The sequence below is a fragment of the Mastigoproctus giganteus genome, chromosome 12, assembly GCF_048544385.1.
Source record: "Mastigoproctus giganteus isolate SK-2022 chromosome 12, ASM4854438v1, whole genome shotgun sequence".
NCBI lineage: Eukaryota > Metazoa > Arthropoda > Arachnida > Uropygi > Thelyphonidae > Mastigoproctus > Mastigoproctus giganteus.
In genome coordinates, this window is record NC_143586.1 from 42377218 (window position 1) to 42403965 (window position 26748).

General features: G+C 34.9%; 1 protein-coding gene across 1 annotated transcript in view; it reads right to left on the reverse strand.

The window, feature by feature from the left end:
• LOC150076957 (cell adhesion molecule Dscam2-like) overlaps positions 1–26748 on the reverse strand; it is a 129607-nt gene that overhangs the window by 22032 nt on the left and 80827 nt on the right. The window contains exons 7-10 of the mRNA XM_090386065.1: positions 23106–23234; positions 12855–13016; positions 3289–3359; positions 2939–3179 (exon numbers count right to left, since the gene is read on the reverse strand). Of these exons, the coding sequence (XP_090242191.1) occupies positions 2939–3179; positions 3289–3359; positions 12855–13016; positions 23106–23234 (603 nt within the window). The remainder of the gene's footprint in view (positions 1–2938; positions 3180–3288; positions 3360–12854; positions 13017–23105; positions 23235–26748) is intronic.

Sequence of the window (26748 nt, forward strand, 5' to 3'; positions counted from 1 at the left end):
GCTGGGACTTCACCTGAGGCAAGGTTACAGCATATTTAATAGGGGTCTGGCAATTTCTCCTGCTACTTCCTGTTATATTACTGGATCAGTTCCATGTTTCTTTTTCACATCCAAGCATTATGCAATCATTTAGTTCACAATATTTGTTATGTAGGCCAATCATCTAGACCAGGGCTGTTCAACCTTTTCCTACTCACAACCTAAATTTATATGACAATGATGTGTGACCCCATCTATTTTCTTAGGAAACAATATGAAAAATACTCATTTATAGGTTTTGAATAGTATTTATTATATTTATACAATGAGGATGGTACAGAATAAAGAATAAAAAACAAAAGACAGAAAAACTCTCTCACACCTCACTGTCTATGCATTTAACCAAAAAATGTCACATCCATGAAACAATGAAACCAACAAGTTTCAGTAACAAGCACAATGACAGCAATTGTAAGTGGAGAATACGATCAAAAGGCTTACTGCGATTGTTCAACTACATTTTATTTATTGTATCGTATTGTGTGGAACTGCATGAGCTACAATGGGGTCATGAGGGAGTGTCACCAATTAAGAAATTTTGGAAAGAAATAAGACCCAAACATATTTTTATCATTTAGCATGACTTTGTATTTCCTACAATGTCATGCGATATGATAAAAGTATTATGGTTGGGTATAATTTCTCTTTCAATGTTCCTTATTTGACATTCCTCCCTCGCGACCCCTCAAATTTCTGCAATTCCCAAAAGGGTTGGGACCCCTGAGTTTCATATCTCTATTCTAAATAATGTTATCCTTCAAATTTAAAGAGGGAAAAAATTATTTGTTTATACCTGTATAGCCACATAATCAGACGAGTTTACCCCTAATCATTCTGTCAAGAACACAATTATTTCTGTATTTAGCAGTCACATGAGACTAACCAAGTCAGCTCAAAAGTGTGTTTTTTTTTTGTTTTTTTTTAGGAGCATTAGCAACTAAGGCCATATTGCTCCGGGAATATGCGGTGGTCATTCCCTGACCTTTCCGCATCCTCCGTATTTGGTGGTGACGGGCTCGAACCCCGGTCTAATCAAGAAGCGTGTGCTACGCACTGCTGCTCCTTCCCACCTGGCTACGGAGGTGCCGTCAAAAGTGTGTGCTACTGCACTGCCACGTCTGACCACTCATCTACACTGCTTTGTTCTCATGGTGTATAATAAATGTGATATGTCATCATGTGATAAATGCTCATTTTTCCTACAAGTTCCTACAACAAATTCCTACAAGAAGCCAAAAATTAGATTCACCAGTTATAGAAAAGTCAGAGAAACTATGAGCTTTCAAAACCCACTCACTTCCAGTTCTTTACAAAAGCCACAAGGAAAACTGGTTAAACAGAGAATCACTTACCAAATGGTTTCAACTCTGAATTTGTTCCATCTGTTAAGAGACGTGTGAAAGAAACAAAAATGCCAGAAAAATCTCTACTAATTCTTGACAACATCAGAGGTTAGTCAGATGTAAATGAGTTGCAAAGCAATAATGGAAAGATTGTAATGTTTCTTCCTCCTAGTTGCACACCTCTAATGTGGCTAGTGACCAATGGATCAAAATGTGATTCAGAGATCAAAATACACTATAGTAAAAATATCATTAGATATTTTTACAAATATCATTAAAAATAAAAATATCACTATAGTAAAAATAAAATAACATAAAAAAAATAATAATAAATAAAAAAAACACCTTTAAAAGATGTAATGTTTTCCCTTACTCAGATTCTGTGTTACCCAAACTTATTGAAGCCTCATGGGAAGTGAATAAAAAAAGTTGGGATTGGATGACTTTCTAAATTATTTAGAAACTGGGAGCAATGAAGTTGAAGAAAACAAAGAACTGGTGAACCAAACATGCCAAGGGTAAAATATTTTAGAAACAGGTTACAGACTGCATTAGCAAGGAAAAATGAAAATGCTTCTGAATTTCAGACCAATAGTTTGTGTACATATAGTTATTTAAGTACAGCTACAACTTATTTTAATTTTTATCCTGTTTTTAGTATCAGTTTATCTTGCTTAAGTTCTTCACTGATTGGTTCTAATCAGTTGCAAAATTTACATTTCGTCTTTTAATTTACTTGAACTGTTTCCTGTGTAGGGTGCATACATATCTAAGCATGTGTTTTGGGCTGGATCTGTGAGATCAGAGTCAACCATAGCCAGTTTGACACTAATAAGCAGGCAACAAAATAAATGCAAATATTCAGGAATTTTTGAAATGGCAAACGTTGCCATGACAAAGCTGTTACTGTGGTCCCCCAAACTCTTTTTTTTTTTTTTTTGTTATTTTTCTTCTTTTAGTAAGTGTAAGCAGCATGGGCTGTTGAACGGGTAGAAGCTCAACTTATTCTTCCAGGATTCCATGCTGCTATGCTTCCCTGAGTGACAACTGGTTCTTGTTTGTTAATTTTGATTTGTAGTTTCATTGTTTCCCTAATTTGGTTTATTTTAATTGCTTGCAGGGAACAGTTAGCACATCTCAAATATCTTATTAATTTTAGAAGCAATTTTCATATGTGATTAATTGTCTAAAATAAATCTCAAAATAAAAGTGATTAATTTGAGACATCATTAAAAGAAGTCTACCCATCTATTCATTTTGATCTATTTATGAGAGTGACACGTTATAAACTTAAAAAATATAAACTTAAACTTAAAGAATATAAACTTAAAACAAAAAGTTGGAATTGGATGACTTTCTATATTATTTAGAAACTGGGAGCAATGAAGTTGAAGAAAACAACAAACTGGTGAATCAAACGTACCAAGGGTATTAATTAATTCTTCAAGTAATTAATCCATCCTACAGTGCTACACAGCATTTAATGTTTAACAAGTGAGTAAAAAAATACAAAATTATTACTATTTTTTTTAAATTCTCTCTGTACATAATCTTACCATAATTTTGAGTTTTGAAAGATAATCTTGATGACATTGGACCACTTCCAATACTGTTATAGGCTTTAACAATAACAGTATATTCAGTAGATCTCTGCAGCCCTCTTAAGATATAGAAGTGACTACCAGTTCCATTTTCCAATGGAGCAGTACAGTAAGTATAAGGCAGAGATGATGCAGATGTTTTATACCCAACATAGAACCCAATGAGAGGGCCATTCCAACGAAGACGTGGAGGTGGCTAAATATAAAATTGGTAATTAATTAAATTTTAATGTTCCAAACTGTCACAAAGAAAAAGTTAATTTTGAATAAAATTTTAAAATTTTGAAAAAGTAACAAAAACTTACTCTCCAAGAAAGTTTTAAATATGTAGCACCAATTTCTTCAATTCTTAAGTCTGTAGGCGATGCAGAGGGCTCTAAAAGAATTAAACTAAAAGTCAGTTTTGTCTGGACAGTCATTTATAATTATAATCAGTTTTTCTTTCTAATATTTTAAACATTTAGGTAAGTTCACTCATTTTATTCTCCATAAAGTTTTGCATAAAAATACCAATATGATGAATGAATTAATTATTAGTAATTTCACCTAAGTAGACCTATTTTCTAAAATTCTAAGTGCCAGTCCTAATAATTTTGTGAAAATATGACATATATTTTGCTTATGTACTGTGACTGTACATAAAGCTAAAAAAAAAGACATACACATATTTCTGATAGATACATACATAACTGACTTTTGAACAATTGCCTGTTTTATTTCATTTATTTATTTTTTTAGAATAAGTAGTTAATGGTGGTATATTTAATAAAGAGATCCCTGAAATGGAGAAACTCCTCCATGCAGTTTATCAAAACTAAATGTTTGTTCTACTATGATTCTGATGAGACAGGCTGTAGCTTAGGAACTAAGAGGATTGATTGCAATTACTATTTATGATGTTTTAAAAGGATTTCTTTTAGCAAAAAGCAGGAATTCTGTGTAAAGTTTGCTTGCTTTCTGTAAATTTCCATTTTATATTTTAGAAACATCTTTGAATCATTTTGTGACAAGGAGAATCAAAATAAATAATTCTGACTAGAAGCTAATTCTAATTTCAATGCATAAAAATTACAAGTTCTACAATGCCATCAACAATACCTTATTTTAATCACTGTTGTAGAATGGGGAAAATTTGCTATTTTAGTTTATGAGATCAAATACTTAAAAGGTAACTTACAATCCCAAAAGAAATAAGCTGGTGAAACAAAAATGGTTAGAATAGTTTAGAAAAATGTTTGAGGTCAAGGGAAGTAAGATCCTGCAAACAGAAGTTACTGCAGACCAGCTGATGTAGAAACATAAGATGGTGTGGTATTGGGAAGGGGGGGGGGGAGATTCCTTGGTTTAAAAAGTTTGGCAAGAGAACATACTGTGTTAGGACAAGGAGGAGCAGGTTAAAAAAAAAAAAAAAAAAAAATCTGTTTATATTGACATGACCACTATATCAGAGGAATTTACAACTAATCATTTCAACAATGAATTCAATCATTAACTTTAATTAGCAACCATGTGCGTTTGACCCATACCCACTCAAATGAGTGGGCATGGGTCAAATGAGTTCTGAGTACTGCTGCAGTCTAGCACTTAACCACTCAGTAAACTGAAGACATGGTTGCAACTTATGATCTGATGTTAAAAAAATGTCAGGAGGACTCAAAAAAGATCAGGAATTTTGCCTAGACATGGAAGGAGAAAATAAATGACAGAAACCTTGATGGGTAGCATTACAAGAAATTACACAGGGATAAATGTGCATTATTTTCTCAGTATGATCTACACCAAGTTCTAAAACAGAATCTCTGTTCTAGTAAAGATTATATAAGTTATTAACTTTATTAATTTCCTTTCCTTTATTTCCTGTCTGCTTTCAGATTATTTCATTATGGCTGAAAAGATTAACTGATGTTCAATGGGCATAAACTGCTGAATGATATAAGGTTTAGCAGTATATATCAAACTTCATTCCACCCATGCTTGCAGTTCAAAGAAACAGGAGGACTTGCCATTCTAAATCAACAGATAATCAAAATGTGCACCTTATAGAATATGTTATCAGTATGCCTACATCAACCAGGTATATGCTGTTTGCAAGTAAATCAAATACATTATCATGAGGTGAGAGCAAGTGGAATAAGCCGTCATGCAGTTCAAAGAATTTTGAAGAAAGACTTAAAAGTCAGAATTTTGTGAACATATCCATCAGTGGAATAATTATTGTCCAGATATGTTACACAGTATTACTTGGTTGTAAAACAGACTTAAGTTATTTATCAAGATTGACAGCCTTTGTCAAAAGACATAACTACCATTATCTGAGAGTTGTATGCATCCAAATTCAGCCAAATTTAATAAGCTTGAACATGTTGGGATTACTGGAAAGAATCTAAGATGGACTTCAGTGTGGCTGTAGGGCAGGAGACAGAGGGTTGTGATTATTGGATATTCTCCAGATTGGTGTAATGGCAGGAGTGAGGTTCCCCAAGGATCAGTTCTTGGACCTCTGTTGTTTCTCATTTTCATAAATGAGATCAACAAAGGGATAGAAGACATGATGCCAAAATTTGCAGATGATGTAAAGATTGGAAGAGTGGTTAATGGTCAGTGCCAAGAAGTGCTTCTTCAGGATGACTTGAACAGGCTTCAAGAATGGTCAGAAAAGTGGCAACTATGTCTTATGAGATATGGAGTTACGAAGTTTTCTGAGCAGTATAAACAGGCAGCTAGGAAAGCTCACAGCATCCTATCAACGATTTATCAAAATATATCCTTAGAGATAGGGAGGTCATAATCCTACTGTATAATGCATTTGGAATGCTGTGTCCTAGTATGGAGACCTCATCTGAAAAAAGACTGAGCTTCTTGAAAGGGGCTAAAGATGGGCAACTCACATGGTGAGATTAGCAAGAGGGAGACCATACAAGGAGAGACTTCAATTATATGGGCTAGAGACCTTAGTAACCAGGCACCTTAGAAGGAATCTCATTAAGGTTTATAAGGCTCTAAGAGGGGTTAGTAAAATGAAAAAAGGCATAATTTTCAGTCATAAAAAATTCCAGAACTGGAGGCCATGAACTCAAATTACAGGGGAAAGAGGTTTAGACTAGATTGTAGGAAGTTTTCTTTTAGCCAGAAAGTCATTGATTGCTGTAACAAACTGCCTTTGCAGGTAGATAAAGCTGACAGCTTGAATAAGTTCAAAGGTCAACTGGAGAGTAACCTATCCCCAATTCACAAAGGGGGATCGAAGGGTGACACGAGTAATTACAGACCAGTTAGTTTAACTTCTGTTCCGAGTAAAATAATGGAGTTACTGGTAAAAGATGCATTGCAGGATCATCTAGACAAGACTGCAGCAATAATTCAGACACAGCATAGGTTTGTTAAGGGAAAGTCTTTTCTGACAAATTTGATAGGATATTATGATGTGGTTACAAAGGAACTGGATGCAAAAAATAATTTTAATATCACATATTTGGATTTCAGGAAAGCTTTTGACACTGTTGCGCATGGAAGACTATTGTATAAATTGGAGCAGAATGGTATTAAGGGTAAGCTGCTACAAATGGATAAAAGGATGGTTGAGTGGGAGAAGACAGAGGGTGGTAATCAATGGGTGCTGCTCTTCGTGGACTAATGTTATTAGTGGAGTCCCACAGGGATCGGTGTTGGGTTCACTGTTGTTTTGTATATTTATCAATGACATTGATGAAAGTATATTAGGCTTAGTGTCGAAGTTTGCAGATGATACAAAGGTTGGCAGGGTTGTTAATGACAGTAATGGCAGTGTGCTACTGCAACAGGATCTAGAAAATTTGGGCAGATGGGTTAAGAAGTGGCAACTGAAGTTTAACCTTGACAAATGCAAAGTACTGCATATGGGTAGAAGTAACCCCAGAGAAATGTACAAACTGTGTGGTACTACACTTAAGGTGATAGAAAATGAAAAAGACCTGGGAGTAATTGTGCAGTTGGATATGAAGTTTTCTGAGCAATGCAGACAGGCTGCCCGGGCAGGTCATGGGGTTTTGTCAATGATATATAGGAATTTTGCTAGCAGGGAGAAGGAAGTGATTGTTCCTCTGTATAAGGCAATGGTAAGGCCACGCCTTGAGTACTGTGTACAGGTCTGGAGGCCTCATTTTAGGAAGGGTGTAGATTTACTTGAGCGTGTACAGAGAAGGGCAACAAGATTGGTGAGGAGAATGAAGGGATCCTCTTACCAAGAGAGGCTTAAGTTCTGCAAATTGCAGTGGCTGGAGACTAGGCAGCTGTGCGGTGATCTGATTGGGGTGTATAAGGCCTTGAATGGGTTGAGCACGCTGAATTCTGATGGGATCCTTCCACTTGTTCAGATTACGAACCTAAGGAGGCATAAATTGAAATTAAGAAGACAGATGTAGAATAGATGTGCGAAAATTTGCCTTTAGCCAGTGGGTGGTTACTTGTTGGAACAAACTTCCATCTGTCATTGTGGAAGTTGATAGGTTGAATAAATTTAAGGAGGAACTGGACAGGCATTTGGAGGGAATGGTATGATTTTTTTTTTTTTTTTTTTTTGGCTGATGCTGCATAAGCTCATACACTTGCTTTCTTGCATCACACGCCACTACTACTATCATGCATAATTTGTATTTTGTTAACTATGTTCTTTTTTTTTTTTTTTTTGGCCAGTGTGGCAAAACCCTGTGGCTTCTTTGTACTATATGACTAATACTAACACAAACTGGCAGCTAGATACTTGGAAATGCATCCAAACTTTGGGTGTTAGCAAAGCTTTTGCCTCAATCCCTCATGATAGGTTACTACTATATAAGCCAGAAAATGGCTGGAATCACAAGTAGAATTCTAAGATAGGTCACAGGGATAGGAAGCAGATGGTTACACTTCAGATTAGTCTACTGCTAGAAGTGGGATCCCCTAAATAGGATGGGAGAGAGATCATCCATATTTTGGGATATTATTTGATGTTTAATACTCATAATCCACAACAAGGTGACATTCACCTCTTTTAGTACTAACATATATTCAGAAAACTATGCTGGTCACAGTTTGCATGGACTGAGTGAACTGGTGACCAGTCTGACATTATTTTAGAACAGTGTGTTGATACAGCTGGAAAAATTGTTTGTCGCAATTGTGAAGTTTATCCTGGCTGTATGGAATTAAATTATTTTTTGTGCACATAAATAGCATCACTATTTATGGAAAAGATTAACCATGTAAACTTATTCAGAAGATTTCCCTCATTTCAATACTAGCCAAGCCAAGATAAAATATATAAAAATTATATCACATTTTACATCCACATTCAAATTGGACAATTATAACATCTCACAAATTAGTGTATTTTGTAGTTATCCATTATTTATTTTAGTATATAATTGCATGTAATCTTTTCCTTTCAAGCAGTTTCAAAGGTTAATCAGTTCTGTAAATAGCAATTTACTTACACGGGAAAAAAAAAAAAAAAAAAAAATTTCCCAAACAACCAAGGTAAAATTTCACAAGAGAAGAATGCCACATTTTTGCAAAGATATATGTATTGAACAATAAATCATATCTCAAAATATGGACTCACACTCACTCTCTCAGGTATGTACAATTATGCATAAAAAACAGTGCTCATTTTAACATACAGTTTATATACATCTAGCTATGTGTAAGTAACAGCAGCAAAAATAAAACTCAGCAACCTTCATTACAGGTGAGAAAACAAATTTCTTGAGTACAACTGTTATCTTTCTAAATTAATGTGTTAATCATCTATTCACAAATGTCTGCCACAACTAAACTAAAAGTTTCTTAATATCTTAAATGAGTTTGCAAAAATTATTTGTGGTGTTTGGAGAATCTGAATTTTAAACTGTCACTTAATATTAACATTCTTATCTTGTACCAATACTTCAAATCCATTTAATCCAGAACAAATGCATTTTGGTTCCCTGAATTTAGAATAACCAGATTTTACTATAATAAAGATATTGGGGTGTTATATTTAAATACAAGCAGTGAAATAATTTAAAAATTATATTCATCTCTGCATTGATGTGGAAAATTTTCAGATTAGTTTCTATAAGCCAGAAATTTATTTTTTAGTATTAATATAGTCAATCCAATCCAATTCTTCCTTGAATTTTGGCAAACAAACCCTTTGTCTTGGTCAAAGACAGTGACCAAATGGCCAAGACAAATTTTCAACATTCCATATGTTACCCAAAAAAAAAAAAAAAAATTTTTTAATTTATTTTTAAGGTCCTAGCCGCCGAAATCTCAGAATATTAAGTGGCAAGACCTGCCAGAGTAAATCTTGTCTACTGGTGTTTCCTGGTCTGCCTCCACGGGGCAAAAGTGGGGCAGCATTGGGCCTCAGCAGGGGTCCAGTGGCTAAACGATCAGAAAAACAATGGTACACAACACTACACTTGTACAATGTCCATAAAGTTTTAAATCTCTGGCATTTCCAGCGAACTGGTACACCCACAATGAAAACAACACGAGATGGGGGAACCCCTGGTGCCGTTTGACCCTAAACACACTTTACACGTTGCTTGAAAGTAAGCTTCAATTACATCATATCACTTATACCTCCTAAGATTTTATATTTGTGCCCTCTGGTTCTTGTTTCACTCACCAGTGAGAATATTCCCTCCCCAGTTAATTTCACTAAATTCTTCAGGACCTTAGATTCCTCAATCAAATCATCCTAAAGTGTCTAGTTGCTAAGCTCTGCAGACCACATCTTCTAAGCTGTTCCAATACAGATAAATAATGCTTAGTGCCCTGCAAATGTCTTACCTTTCTCTGTAACTTCCCCAGAATCTTTCTTTAAATACAGCCTCCAGACTTGGATAGAATATACTAAGTATGCTCAGAACATCATCTTATATAATGACCTCTCTCTCTCTCTCTCTCTCTCTCCACCCCCATCTTCTCTCCCTCTCACTCCCTTTGCAAAATTCCAATAAATCACAGACAACATGATGTATTTCTGTGTTGTAATCAACAAGTCTTTTTAATTCTAAACATCCTCTAATTCCTCTCTATATAATCTATAAAATACTACTGAGTTTCTATTCCCCAAAGTGCAATACTTTGGATTGGTGGCATTAAATTGTAGATGCCATTTTTCAGACTAATACTACTACTCTTTTTTTCAGTCCAAAGTCTTTTGAAGTAGTATATCATTAACTATTTTGATCATTAACCATTTTCCCAATCTTTAAGTCATCAGAAAACTATAACAACTTCTCCTGTAATCCCTCATCAATATCATCCAGGAAGATAAGAAACAATAGAGATCAATTCACTGAACCCCTAAGGAACCCCATTTGTTACTCAAGTCTGCTGTGAAAAATATATTTCTTGTCCTTCAACCAACCCCTAATCCACTGATGGATCTTTCCTGTTATCCCAACCTCCTCTAATTTACACAATAACCTCTCATGAGGAACTGTAACAAAAGCCTTACTGAAAGCCAGATATATAATACCAAAGTTGTTTCCCACATCCAAATGCTTTGTAACATCATCATAATAATTTACCAGATTTGTCAAGCAAGATCTCCCTTTGCAAAATCATGCTGAGATCCATTTAAGATACCAATTTAAGATTGATAAGGTGCCATTTAAGATTGTTCTGTACTGCATCTTTAACCACAGATTCCATAATCTTACTAACCACAGAAATCAAACTCACTAGTCTAGTCTATAATTATCCTTTAGCTCCTCCCTATGGATTGGAGATTTTCCACTTGCCACATTTTTCAGCATAACAGGATGTATACCTTACGTACCTAGAAATTTGCACTCCCTCTCTCAGCATTGGCAGCTTTTCAGACAGGTGCTCCTCTGATCCTATTGTCACTTATTTTACAGTGGTTCAGTTTGGCTTCACTATTCCCCCTTGTTACTAATGTGGTTTCAGTAGTAAACAGTGTCATGAAATATTTGTTCAATTCAACCACCATTTGAGCTTGACTGTCAATTGTCCACTATTTTGATCTTGCAAGGAACCTGATGAATTTTCTGTTTGTTTGATTATTTTTTGTCATATTAAGTAAAACTCCCTCCCCCATAGCTTAACTCTCTTTGCCATAGATTTATTTTTCACACTCAGCTTTTCCATTCAAGCAAGTGATATGTTACATGAGAATATTTAAAAATGGAAATTGGCCTATCATTAATTGCTACAGAATAAGAAAACAAAATAACTGAACCATTACCCTTGAAATGCATGCATTATTTCCTCGCTGTCTCTAGACCGCTGAGATAGAACCCATCATTTTTGTCTTCTAGCTACTTCTCAAGCTTTTAGGAACAATTTTTTTTCTTTCACTAAATGAGTATAATTTATTTATTTTAATTACCAATTGGAAAAAAACTGAAATCTTCACCTTGGTAGCCAATGGTACCATTCGAAATTTCTTGTGACAAGGCTTCATTGATGCCACTTCATAGATTCTTGTTTTTTTATTTTTATTTTTCAGAAACTAACTGGCTGACAAACTGATTTCTGGGAAATCTCACATGAAGATTCCTGGGAAACCTCAAAAGAAGTGCCATTGTACAATTCATCATCTCCCTTTTCTGGTCTGCATTCAAACCTTTTGGTACCTATATCACTAAATTTTTATAGTAAAAATGAAGCAATCTGGAAATGAATAAATTTTTGTTCAACAAAGCCACCTTTAAGGGGTATACATTTCATTGAACTTTCCTCGCTGTCTCTAGACCACCGAGATAGAACCCATCATTTTTGTCTTCTAGCTACTTCTCAACTGCATAAATAACATCATTATTTATTCATGCTTTTAATTTTTTTTTTCAGTGCAGGAAACAAACAGTGATCTAAAGGAGCTCTAGGGAATATGGTGGGTAGGCATGACAATAATTCATAACATAAATCATTGATTATCTCCATGGTTATCAAAGCCTTGTGACTGAAACATTGTCACAAGAAAAAGATCCCTCTGAGAAGAGTTCGCTCTATGATATTTAGCCTTAAATTTCTCATTAAATTTTAATTGCATAATATTCATATCAATGTATCTATGCTTTCAAAGGCAATCAATGAATAACTACTCCTTCGTTATCATAAAAAACTGAAACCTTCACCTTGGTAGCTAATGGTGCCATTTGAAATTTCTTGTGAAATGGCTTCATTGATGCCACTTCATAGATTCTTGTTTTTTTTCTTTTCTTTTTCAGAAACTAACTGACTGACAAACTGATTTGTGGGAAATCTCACACAAAGATTGCTGGGAAACCTCAAAAGAAGTGTAATTGTACAATTCATCATCTCCCTTTTCTGGTCTGCATTCAAACCTTGTGGTACTCAAACCTACTGAAACCTTTTGGTATTCAAACCTATATCACCAAATTTTTTTTCATACTCATTATAATCGACTCATTCACAAGATATATTTAGTGTCTTTCCCCTGTATTATAATCTAATAAGCTTTCAAAATCATACTGTAAACAGCATTAATATTTTCTGTGGTTGACACAGTCACAGACTCAGACCCGGGTTCATCTTTGGTGACTATGACCTCTTTTGAAACCAGCAATCCGTTTCTTGACACTGTATGATGGACAATCGTTGTAATATTGCCATCATATGGTTTCACTGGATGTAACATTTTTAAATCTAAAAAATAACAATAATATTTAAGAAATTCTAAATTTGGAATAAGCTGCTTACATGTAAATGTCTGTAATTTAATATTATTGTGTTTATTTTATTTTCAAATAAAGAAATACATTGTATACCAGAAATTTTTCAAATATGTGTCATATTACAAGCAAATTTTACTTTTCCTAAGATTTTTTTTTTTTTTTCAAGTCTTTAATTCAACACAAGTTCAGAAAAGTACCTTCATCAGATGTTGTAAACTGCACTGGATCAGATGGAAGACTCCAACCAACGTTATTTTCAGCCCACACTCGTAAGTGATATGTTGTTGAAGGAAGAAGATCTCTTAATATAGCACTTGTTGAGATGCCAGCTACACTTAAGTTCTTGTGTGAATCTGCAGCTTTAAAAATCATTCAGATGATGGTATAAAAATCTTACAATTTATGTAACATTAAAACCAAATCTTTCTAATAATTAGTACAAGGAAGGTACAAGAATGAAGAAAAAAAAAAAAACAAGATTAATCTATTATTATTGTGCCTGTTTTACATTGTTCTTTATCTATTCAAAATAAAGAACAATGTAATCAACTAGCAAAGTCCACTTGTAAAGACTGTGTGTGTGTGTGTGTGTTGGATGGCAAATATACCTATGATATAAATAAAATAATTAAATTTGTTGGAATTTTCATATGTTAATGTTTGAATTCAGCTTTAAACAAAGGTATAAATCACTTGGATAGACATATAATTCAATTACTGTATTCAGATTACAAATAGTGACTTTAAATAAATCCTTACATTAAAGCTTCTCTGAAAAACTTCCTCACTGATTAGATTAACTTTTACTTATTAAACATTGTAGGATTACATACCTTTGGTTAGCCCCAAATTTAAGAATAGTACATTATTAATACACTTTCATTGTAAAGTGATAAACTACAAGTGAATGAACAAAAGTGATGAGAGAGAGACAGTGTCGCAGTGTTGTGTGGTTCCATTGGTTTATTGCTCTGTAAATTGCAAGAACATGCAAATCTCAAATAACCATGCCATTCTTTTGCTCATGCAGTCTACAAGGCTGTACAGAGATGTGCTATTATCAGAAGCAAAAGTAACTCTTAAAACAAAGGTCTCCAAATGGATTCCATGCAAAAAAGGGAAAAAAATAAAAAATGAATTTTTAGTATTTTGGTACATTTAGGCACCTTGACATAAGTAATCCAGAACACCAAAAGCAGAGAAGAATTAACTGTGGACATCGCATGTAACAGGCCATAAGAATCATATTTGATTTAAAAATTATCCCCAAATGAATAAGTATGGTAAAGCAATTCACATTGATAAAAACATAAAAACGAAAGATAAGAACAACAGCATAATCATTATGAACACATCAGACTGCAATTTGAAGATGTATAGCATCCTTTAAGATAAGTCATTAAAAACCCTAGAAAATAGGGCCCACAGAAAGGGAAAAAAATCAAAAACTATTCAAAGATCTCATTGACAGCAAAAAAACTGATAAAAGTGTCTTATGAAGTAACTCTGAAGCACCTATAATTTTAAAACATGAAAGCACACAAGTAAGGTTGGCCAATCAGACCAACAGTCAGTGGAATGCATTTCCCAAGAGAATGCCCTAGCCAAGTGTATCATCCCCATCCAAGCAACTAATGTGCCCTAAAGAATACCAAGAAATCTATTTGCCAGAATAAAACAACTTTCAATCCACCCTGAAGACATTTTCTGAAGTCTAAACATCTTGCTGGGTGATGTAGACAAACATAATTCTAATGTAAAATTGACTACCAAAGAAAGAACTAAACTATCAATACAAATAGCCCCCCCCTCCAATGGAGAAAGACAACATGAACATAACTGATAAAGCAGCAAGCTGCTAAAACTTCTGCTTTAAAAAAAAAAAAAATTATAGCAGCAGATATGTTCGAGTGTGGAGAAGTCCCTCTCTTCCGTACTAGCTGAAAAAGATTTACTGACTGCTTTCCATCTAAAGTTAAAAATTTGAGTCTGAATAGCTGTCAACATCCTGATTATATGGAAATACTGAATGAATTCAAAACTTCTTGACTGGCAGGGACCCCAGCACTACCATTCTTAGATCTACTCATATCGGGGATTTTCATGCATTTGGTTTACTGAAAACCAGTAGCCACAAGCCTAATTCTTCAACTAGCTTTTCAATCACCCTACAAATGTAAAAGCTGGAATAGTTAAAACTATCTCACTGAAGTGAATTTGGGTACTGTAGTCTCCTTTCTTCAAAATAGAAATAGTCTTTTAAATTTTATTCAGAGGATGGACATATGACTAGACAATAAAAAGGATGACCTGTTCCGGCTTGAAATTTCATTTTGGTGTGTGTGAAGAGATTTTGGCACCCTACCGAATATTTAAAATATTAAATATTGACTTATTATTACCCTGGTCACCCATGTGCATGTGTATGGTAGTGCCCAAGTGCATTGCACCCTTAGCATGTGTTTTGATTCAGCACTGAGGGCAACCAGCCAACAAGGTATTGATAACAGTCCTCTATCCTTAAATAACAGCTAAATAATATATTCTTAAATACAGACAGTTCCCGCTTTACGTTTTTTTGTTTTGTTTTGTTTTTTTCCAAGTATTTTTTTAAGTATCAAGAAAATCAAAAATATGAACATTAATTGCGTACCCCACTTTACGATATTAATCCATTCCAGAGACACTGTATCGTGAAAATATCGTAATGTGAAATATTGTTTTTTGGAAATTTGTTACACGACCTTGGAAGTTGAAATTTTCACTATATAACTCTCTAAAAGGTCGTTTTTATAGTGTAAATTGTATTAGTTACCAATTCATCATTAATGCACCACACTTTCATTGTTATCATACATTATAAGAACCAATTTTGAACAGTTTTGTGATATTATTCTAAAGCACATTTGTGGAGGTCACTACCATAAAACAATAAAAACAATTTGCACTTTCTGGTTTATTGGGCTTTTCTGTTACTGAAATCAATTATAAACAGGTAGTAAACTTGATGTTATTGCATTTGAGAAAATATTGATAGCCATAATTCTGTGGTTTTTTACGTTGGTAAAACGTGTTTCCCCTTTACTGAAATCTTCAATCGTATAAAAAATAAATAAATTTTCAGAATCTTCTCTTCATTCTTTTTTTTTTAAAGCTTAGTAAACTTGTTACTCCGTGCAAATCATGTTAGTTGCAATTTGTGCGTTCCATTAAAAAAATGCTTATGCATGCTATGGAAATTAAAAAATAAAAGAGAAGATTATCTTGGAAATAAATGCCTCTTGATGCATTCCTGAAGAAGACGACTCCTTGTGCAACAAACCAACGAGTGCCGAGCCAATAATGAGTGATCAATGAGTGTGCATTTAGTTAATGATGATGAAGAATAAACATTCTTTAACATTTGTAAGTCATAAATAATTTCACTATTATTATAATTTGCTTGATATTACAGGCTACGTTTTCATTTCTTTGGATAAATCAATCATTGTTTAAACAAACTAATCAGCTAACTAATTTCATTGTTGATAATGTAACCCCTATTTTTAACATTACGTCTATGGGAAATAAATTTCCATTTTACAAGTTTTTGTTTTACAAGTGTGCGCTAGGAATGAATTAACTCGTAAAGTTGGGAACTACCTGTATATCTAAAATAATGGCATATCTATTCTTGAATTTCATGTTAACCAAAGTTATTTAAACCTAGAATTTTAATAAGTGAAAGTTAATCTAACATCTGAAGGAGGCTTTCAGAGTAAAGATGTAATGCCAGGATTTATTTAAATTTAAAGACACTATTTATAAAAATATATAGTCACGCAAGGCAAAGTCTTTATTTATCTTAGTAATGATAAGTGTTTTAATCAATTAAATCAATAAATTATTATTATTATATCAATAATTAATTTTGTTTTAAACCTCTCAAAGTAAAAGTAGAAAGTAAACTATGTATATAAAAAAATAAGCAATAAACAATAACATTAACAAGGAAATATTATTTCAAAATGTAACGAAAAATACCAATATTTCAAAATGCAACAAAAAATACCAAATTCCATTAAAGAAAACAGACTAACAGCATCAGAGAAACATGGAAAGGTAGAAAGCAGGGAACAAGCCTTAAACACACCTCATTGAAAATAAAATGAGATATCATAAAATCATCAGAGCATGGACATCAGAAATCTAGACCTTTTTTAACTAGATCCACAAAGTTAGCTGATTAGGCAAGGAATTTCACATGGTGAAATAACATTAAATGCCAAATTTATTAGGTAGTGTCCAGCAAGTATACTAAATCTTGGATACAAGCAGTTATCAATATATTTACAATGACAAAGGGTTATAAGAAATTTTTCCACTTCTAGCCTGGTTGCACTTTAAGGAAACACTGAAAACACTAAAAATTCCTTTTAAATAAAACTATTATAATCTTAAGTCAGAACTGACTAACAAACAGCACTTGTAAGGTACATAATGCATTCAACTTAGATGTCAAACACACACACACACACACACACACACACACACACACACACACACACACACACACACACACACACACACACACGCTCATGCACACTGCTGGTGTACAATAGTAACAGAAAGCACAGGACCACAGTTCTGGAAACTTGTGGAGGAGACTTCCATCCTGCAGTGAATCAACAACAGCTGAAGATGATGATGATATATATATACAGTACAACACATACCCTATGGTAAGCTAAGCCTTCAGCTGTAAGCCTATACTTGACTAAGAACAGTTTGCAAAAATTAGCCACTGAGAGCTAATACAAAGTGGTACCACTGGCAACAACCATCACAAAGTGTTTAGAGTACAAAGTGTAACAATTCTACAGTAACTGAATAAACAGAAAGAGTAAGACCCACTTTTTGCTTTGGAGCAACATTTAACACAAGTTTCAACACCACTTAAGAAGTGATCCCAACAATCAGCACGCCACTGCAGTCATTATCAGCTAAAATAGCAGTTTAAAGAAATTTTAAAAACACACATCATACACTAGTGTGCAAAATTCAAGGACCTTTCAGGTTTTCACCTGTACCTTATCATAGGAGTGGCCTGGATATGGGAAATGCATACCAAAGAAACCTTGTAAGGTACAGAAATGACGAAGAAAACAACAACGGAAACAAAACGGTATAGAGGGACTTTATTCAAAAATGGCAACATAGTAATGGCTGCCATGATACAGATGCATCACTGCCAAAGTTGGAACAAAGGGAAGAGGTGGTCCTCAGTAGAGATATGGCCGCCCCTAATGTCGATGCAGGCTTTGCACTGTCTGTCCATACTTAGAACAATGTTGTTGATAAGTTCTTAAAGTAACATCGTCCATTCTTCTGTCAACACCGTCTTCAGCTGGTGAACATTTTCTGGTGGGTGTGGACATGCCGCTAGGTGACTCTCCAGAGTGTCCCATATGTGTTCGATGGAATTTTAATCGTTGGAACGGGCAGGCCAATCCATACGAACAATGTCCTCACTTTCCAAAAGCATGTCAACAGCTGCAGTGCGATGGGGTGGGGTGGGATATTATCATCCATAAACACAAACTAGGGGCCAATGGCACCTCGGAACAGACGCACATGGGGAAGGATTACTTCAATACAATAGTGTGCACCAATTACAGTACCGCCTTCTAGTATCTAGAGTTGTGTGCGTCCATCCATGATAATGCCTCCCCAGACGAGAACACCTTGATCATCATATCGTGATGTTTGTGGGGTGATACCGTGTGCCAACCTCTTGCCAGATTAGCTGCCATCCAGAATCACTGCTGAGACTGAATCTACTCTCATCAGTAAAGAGTACCTTAAGTAAAGATTTTGTGGTTGTACCCTTTAGAAATAGTGTTGGTCCTTAAGTTTTGCATGCCAGGGTATTACAGTTTGAACAAAATAAATCAGTAATATCCATTCAAGCTCGTTTCATACAAAATACTGCAAATAATCACAACCAAGACAATATATTTATATCATATCATTTGTGGAGGCAGACTGCATTTGTAATGTGAAAACAACAGTCAACAGGAAATGTGAAAATATAAACAGAAGGAACAATTCCTAATGCTTACACAGCAGTTGAAACTTTTACAGTGGACAGCAAACCTCTACAGTCATTCTCTTGACCATAAAAGTTAAACTTGTACAGTCAGGAGATTGACTCTTTACTGCACAAGTTTCAAGTGCTGCAAAAATACCACCACTTTGCTTATTGGAGGCTTGAAGTGGCGAAACCCATGTTTAGTCTCTAGAGCAAAGTTTCCGGCATCCCCCTCTCCCCATACTTCTCCTTCAACCCATGCACGGTACTAAGTACTATAGGTTTTGATACCTTTCGTGTTTGGGGTTCTCATATAAAAAAAAAAAAAAAAAGCATCAATGTCCAGCGATGAATTTTTCCCCTTCTCCAATACACTCTGACCATTCTGTGAATAAGCAGAACTGCCTTGATGTGGGAATGTTATTATTAATTACCTAAATAATTATACAAGGCAAATTTCGTGTGTGTGTGTGTGTGTGTGAATGTAAATTTCAGCTTCAGAAGTAATAAAGTTTTAAAAAGAAGAACCAGAAATCTGGGATTATGGAAATGGAAGGCATTCCTTTTTATAAAACCTGATTTATACCTGAATTCAGATAACTCCTGTATCAGGGTAATACACAACAACATTTCATCCATATCTTTTTTTGCATTTCTTTGCAGTTACTTGCTTTTAAAGAGATAATGGACAAAAATTTAATTTCCAATTTACTTCACTTACACAGGAGATGCCAAGTCACTATACAAGCAGCACTACTGGTGGAGAGTGAAAACAAGTTTGTGGTAAGGTTTGATGAAAAAAATAATTAATGTCAAAAATATAAACACTGGTGTTCAAAGAAAGTGCATCACCTAGGAATTTCACATTTCTAACCCTTTTTCGCGATGGTATGTTACATTAATGACTAGTATCACAAATGGAAATACAAACAAAAGATACAGTAAACCTCCGCTATTTGCGGGGGTTACGTTCCTGAGAAATGTCGCGAATACTGAAAACGCGAATACTGAGTTATGGCTCCCATAGTAATAAAGGGGTTCCGTTCCACAGTATGAAATATATAAGAAAAACTAGTCTAAAATTTTGCCAACATAGTGAAATGCAAGCATATGGCATCAAAATGAAAATAAGAAACAATTTAATATTAAATGTAATATTTATTAGAAATTTCAAACAAATCTTTCAAACCAGCGCCTTTGCTAGCAAAAAAACTTATCCCGCCAGTGCTATCACCAGTTTCGCTAAAGTGTTGATAAAGGAGTTTTGCCTTTTCGCGAATGATGAGTGAACTTAACGGAATTTTATTTTGAGTTCGGTCTTCTATTCACAGATTTAAAGCTTTTTCCATTTTTTAAAATTGAACATCACGAGTTACAGAGCAAATTTTTGAAGCAATTAGTGCGTTTTCATGGACACTACGGCGGATCTTTTCTTCCAATTTTTTGACTGATCGCACCGTTGACTCATTGATTTTATAATGTTTTGCCACTGAGGAGACTTGGTTTGGTTTGGTTTGGGGTTTATTGGCGCATCAGCAACTGAGGCTATAATGCGCCGCCACTGAGGAGACACTTTCACCATTAGAAATTTTATCTAATAACTCAATTTTATTCGCTAATGTCATCACCTTCTTTGATATTTTCACATTTCTCTTGTTATTCGTAGCCATATTTTTGTATGGGTTAGAAAGAACTTGTCCACAATAAAGTCACTTTCTTCCGTTAACATACTCGAAAAAGTCTATTTTACACTGCAAAATGGTAGAGTTATAATTTTTGTAAGCATATCAATTTATAAATTGATAAATTTATTCAATTTATATGCATATAAATTAAAAGCAAACGACGAAACCTTCCATGACAAACGCATAACACATACTGAACAAGGATTAGCGAGAAACATCCACGCTCGCGATTTTGTCACCCCTCTCCCCCCCACCCACTGAGCGCTGTTTTGACCGGGAAAGATAATTTTAGCCACGCCCATGTTTTTTTATTGCGGAAAATATTCACGGCGCTTTAAAATTCACATTTCTTTAGGTTTCATTTTATATTAAATTGGCGATCGCGAATACGCGAAACCGCGAATAGCTGGGGTTTACTGTATTTATTAATAGTTAAGGCAAAGCTAAGTAATATTTGACAGGTGCTCTCAAAATATTCCAAAATGAGCATTTGCAACCTTTATACAACAGTTTTGGTAAACACTACAATTATGGCTGCAATGTTATCAGAAGCCCTCAATTTGCTTCAGTTTATCATTTTAAATGGAAAACAAAAAGAAAAGTTCACCAGGTGCAATCTAATATTTAGTTAAACTGCCTCTGGCCCTGATGACAGCAGCACACTGTTGAGGCATTGGCAAAATCACTTTCTGAAGATAATCAACTGATAGTTCGTGGTTCCAAACACGAATTATGGCTTCCTGAAGTTCACGAAGGGTCTTTGGTTTCTTTCTGGCAACTGCAGATTCCACACCATGCCAACAGTTCTCTATAGGATTCAGGTCCGGGCTGTTTCCTGGCTAGTTAAGAGTTGTAATGGACTGTTCTTCCAACCATTTTTTAATTTTTTCATCTGCAACAAATGTAAACACATTACTTTCGCACCTCTAATGCAGAAATGAAGCTAAAGTAACTACAGAAGTGCCTACTTACACTTTTTGCCTGATGACAAGGAGCAGAGTTGTCCTGAAAGATGCAGTTACTTGGCAGGTTGAAATGGTCTCTAACGATTGGCAGCAATTTGCCTTCCAATATAGCCAGATATCCATTGGCATGTATGGAACCTTTTATAAACTGCAGGTGACCTACTCCACGATACGAAATGCACCCCATATCATTTGGCTGGTAGGGAATTTCACTGTAGACACCATACAGTCTGGATGGTATTCTTCACCATGTCTATGGTGAATCGTTTATCTCCCATCAGAGCCATGCAGGTTGAATTTCTTCTCATCCGAGAAAATAACTGGAATTCCACTGTTTGGGAGTCCATTTGACATGCTCCTTACACCAAACTAATTGGGCCTTTTTCATTTTTTTGTGTGAGGAAGGGCTTCTTCTTAGGACGACAGGCTACAAGTCCATTTTTGAAGAGGCATCTTCTGACTGTTACTGCACTTGCTACCACTCCTGTATGCTCTTCCCATTCTCTTTTCAGCTCAGATGAAGAAGCTTTATGGTTTTTAAGGCATAAGCGCTTCGAAACGCGGTCCTGTTTTGTCACAGAGACTCGTTTGCATCCGGTTCCTTTTTTCCTTTCCTTCCAGCAGAACCAGTATTCTTCAGTTTGGAAAGAAATCTACTCACTGTCAGCTGATTACAAGACACTCTACTCTATAAGCAATGTGACAGGAAGAACATCCTTCCTCACGTAAAGCAACAATAGCACTCTTTCTTCATGGTGTCAACTGCATGTAACTCACCATCCTGACCCAAGCAAGGAATGACTGCAACTCTTGTAGAACGTGCTTATATAGCCGAAAGTAACAGCTGATGCAATATTATGTCATCACCTAAGCGTGTCAATCTTATCTGAAGTAATCTGAAGAAATATTGCCATATACTTTTATTCGGACGACAATTACAATTTTAAGGTGTGACACACTTTTTTAGAACACCTGTGTGTGTGTGTGTGTGTGTGTGTGTGTGTGTGTGTGTGTGTGTGTGTGTGTGTGTGTGTGTGTGTGTGTGTGTTATACAGTATTTTCAGTAAATGCACATATAGTAATAGTATTGGGAGTGGTAAATTATGCAAGGAAGCAAATTTATACAGCATCAACCAAAAAGAAAAAAAATAATAAAAATTCACATATCATCTCTCCATCCCCTCTACTAATTTGTCTAACTGTTGCTTAAATTTATTAAAACTACTCACTTTCAGAACTCCAGATGGAAGTTTGTTCAACAATCACCTATCCATTGGGTGCAGAGAAGAGGAATGAGATTAGTGACAGGAACAAAAGGGTACTCTAACCAAGAAGGCTTGAGACCTGCAAATTGCAGAATCTGGGGACTGCATACCTGCAAGATCTGATTGAGGTGTTTAAGGCTTTGAATAGTTGAATAAGTGCAACGATAATTGTACTCTTATCTCTTTCTCAGACAATACACATGAATGAGCATAAATTCAAATTGAGGAAGGGTGGTTGCAGGACAGTGTGGAAGTTTCCCTTCAGCCTGCAGGTAGTTGACTGTAGGAACAAACTTCCATCTGGCATAAGTAGAAGCTTATTTTCTTGCATTGTTTGCCACAACTAATACTAACTTTCAGAAAACCAATATATATATATATATATATATATATATATATATATATATAGAAAAAATCATATGTTACAGAAAAATAATATTTGATTATTTTAAAAATGTATTACCTACTGGTGTCCAGTACTCTAACACATAATTCAAAATTGGACTGTTTCCAGTGAAAGGAGGCATCCATCTAACCCTTACATTTCTGCTCCAAAGGTTTGAAATTTCAAGTTGAGGTGATTTTGGTCGTTCTATATATAAAGTATTTCTGAATATCACTGACTGTTCCAAAAATATAATAAAAAACAAAATCTTAAATCCTACATACTGACAACAGTTACACTTCACTAAGTTACCACTGCTTAATAAAAGGAATGAATGCATCTAACCAAACTCACTTACTCATATCTAGTCTACACTTTTTGAAATTTCATAAAGGAAATAAGTACAGGTATCACTCACTGATTTAAAACTTATTGATCAAGGCTGTGCCTTGCAATTTGCTTTTTAATCTTCAGTTTGAAACAGTTTCACTTATTTACGATTTCCTTAATACTCTCCAGTTGAACATTTCTAAGCTGCATTTTGTTTATTCACAGAGAATGCAGTGAATGAAGTTAATGACGAACTCCAAAAGGAGTTACTCTGAAGATAATTTATCTTGTAGCAATAAGAAAAAACTACAATATTTTCAAACTTTATTTTTAATTTATTTTATTTTAACATACAAACCACTATTTGTTTCCATACACAACTGAAAACGAGTTTGAAAAGTAGTTTTTGTTATTGCCAAAAGATAAATTAATTTGTTATCAATCAGTTTTATTTAGGTTTTAAAAAACAGGAATGTTTCAAATGGAATGAATTTCGGGATGAACATGGTTGGTTTTTGAATCAAGTTACATCTCACGAGTTTTAAAAATTCTTTCATCAATATTTTTTTTTTATGATCAGTTAATCCAATAGATAGTGATGTGAGTTACTTAAAAAGAAGCTCTTGCTTTTTTTAAATATTAGATTAATGAAATTAATAATTTTTCAATAATAACTTATGCTTAGCACATGTAATGAAAATGGTAATAATGGTTATCTGAATAACTGAAATTAAAGCCCTTCGTCTGGATAAAATTTAGAATCGGTTTATTACTAATAGAGTGTAAAAATGTACATTTTGCAGATGTTTTCTCCTCTATTTCTTAAAGCATAGAGGAGAAACATCTGCAAAAGTACAATTACACCAACATAAACACCCAAACTGACAACGTTGGCTTGTTTGGAGTTTATCAGTTTGGTCTTTCTGATAGCAACTTCACTGATCCTGTTGTTACACCAACAGCCCCTACTGATGGTGTAATAGCAGGATTACAATTAGTGAAGAAGCAGAGGAGAAAACATCCACAAACATATCATTTCTAGGCAATCAGTAATAAATATATTTAAATTTTGCAGGTGAAGTTTATTTATTTCAAGTATTCAGATAAAGAACCTATTCAACATGCTGTTCATTATATTACTGAACAGCATGTTGAAGAGTTATTTTTCAGATGCACTATCTTTCTATGAAATGTAAGCCTTTTGAAGTTGTAAAATACTCTCCACCATAAGCAACAAATTGTTTTATAAATGCACTTGCCTTTAGCAAGAGCTGGCTTGAAAATCAAAAAACCTGGTGCAAAGTGTATGGGTAATCCTCTTATTTCAAAACCTTTTAACATCAAATTTTATTAGAATTTAAAAAATGCAACCCATGACATATTTTAGAGAGCAGGTGCGGGACATAGTGCAATCCTAACATTTTCAATGTTGGAAAAAAAAAAGGCCGTGAGTTAGGGTTCAATGTGAAAGTATCTGCAATTCTGCCCAGACACGACAGGAGGGAGTATACGATGAAAGCCTTGTCGATCAATTCAGCCATGGAAAGATTGTGCAAGGCTCAGGGGGTAGAATTTTTTTTCAGCCTGGTCTGTACTTGTTGACAGGGGAGACTGCTTCTACAGGGATGGGATACACTTAAATAGAAAGGGTGCAAGAATATTTGCTGATGCTATCGAGGCAGTGTTAGGTGGGTCGGAAAAAACTGCTAGCTTGGGGGAATACACAGACTAAACGGTTAACAGTGGCCACAGGCAGAGGCAAAAGTCATTCTTGCACTGCTTCTATTAGAATGAGCAGCAGCCTGGAAAGCAAGGTAATAGAGATTTCTGGGACTGCTGGGAGTCGTAGTGGAACAAGTAAATACATGGGCTGTATTAGGGTAACTAGGAGTAGGAAGAGGTGCATGTATACTTGCATGTACACCAATGCTAGGAGTATAGGTAATAAATTTGATGAGCTTGAAGTGCTAGTCAAGACATCAAAGGCAGATATTGTTGGGATTTCAGAGACATGGTGTCACACAGATATAAGCAGTGCAGAATTGGAATTTGGGGAATACAATGTGTATAGAAACGATAGACAGGACAGGAAGGGAGGAGGGTTATGCTGTTAGTTAAGAAACACATAAAACCTAAGGAAGTGTATCACTTGATGTTGGCGGACAATGCAATGTTCAGTCTGTTTGGTGTAACATAAACACTGGGAAAGGAAAAATGAGAGTAGGTGTGTGTTAAAGGCCTAATGAATCTGATGAGTATAATGAGTAATTGTGCAAAGAAATAGAGTGGGCCAGTAAATCAGAATGTCTTATAATGGGAGATTTTAACTTTCCAGATATTGACTGGAACTTGAGTTGGTCACTCGCACACTAGCAAAAGTTTTGTGGATTTATTGGATGACTGTTTTCTACAGCAACATGTTCGAGAGGCAACCAGAGGAAGTGATACTCTTGATCTGATTATCATCAGTGATTATTCATGCATTAAGAATTTGCAGATAAAGGAACCATTGTGATCACTGTCACCCAATGTACTGATGTGAGAATTACTTAAAGATGTAACTACTTTCAAGGCTAAAGGGAAGGGCTTTTGCTTTCGTAAAGGTGACTACAGGGGTCTCATACAGTTCTTAAATTCTGTACAGTGCGATCAACTGATGATGTTACCAATGTTGAATTCTAAATGGGAAGCCTTCAAGGACTTAATTTTGGAGGCTACTAGGCTTTTCATTCCAACTAAGAAATACTGTTCAAAGTTTACGCCTAAATGGATGTCAGCTGAATTAATGAGGTCCATGACATAGAAGAAAAATGTATGGGATGCATATAAAGTATCATGTGACACAGAAGCTTATGGCAGATATAAACTAGTCTGTAATCAAGTCGCAAAGAAAGTTACGCAGGCGAAGGAAGATTACGATAAAACTTTGGCAAAGGATGCAAAGAAAAACAGCAAAGAGTTCTTTACTTATGTAAACTCTAGAAGAAAAGGAATGAATCAGATTGGACCACTTAACGTAGGCGGACAGGATCTATCCAGTTATATTAAAGGAGGCAGCAAAGGAAGTAAGCAAACCCTTATTCATAATTATGAGAGCTTCCTTGGACTCAGGGGAGGTCCCCATGGACTGGAGGTGTGCAAATGTGTTAACAATTCACAAAAGGGGTTCAAAAGATGACAAAAGGTGACCTGTTAGTTTAACTTGTGTTCTGGGGAAAATGATAGAATCACTGGTTAAAGAAGCATTGCAAGATCGTCTGGTCAAGACTGCAGTAATAGTTAAGACACAACACTGGTTTGTTAAAGGGAAGTCTTGTCTGAATAATTTGATTGGATACTATGATGTGGTCACAAAGGAACTGAATGCCAAAAATAATTTTGATATCATATA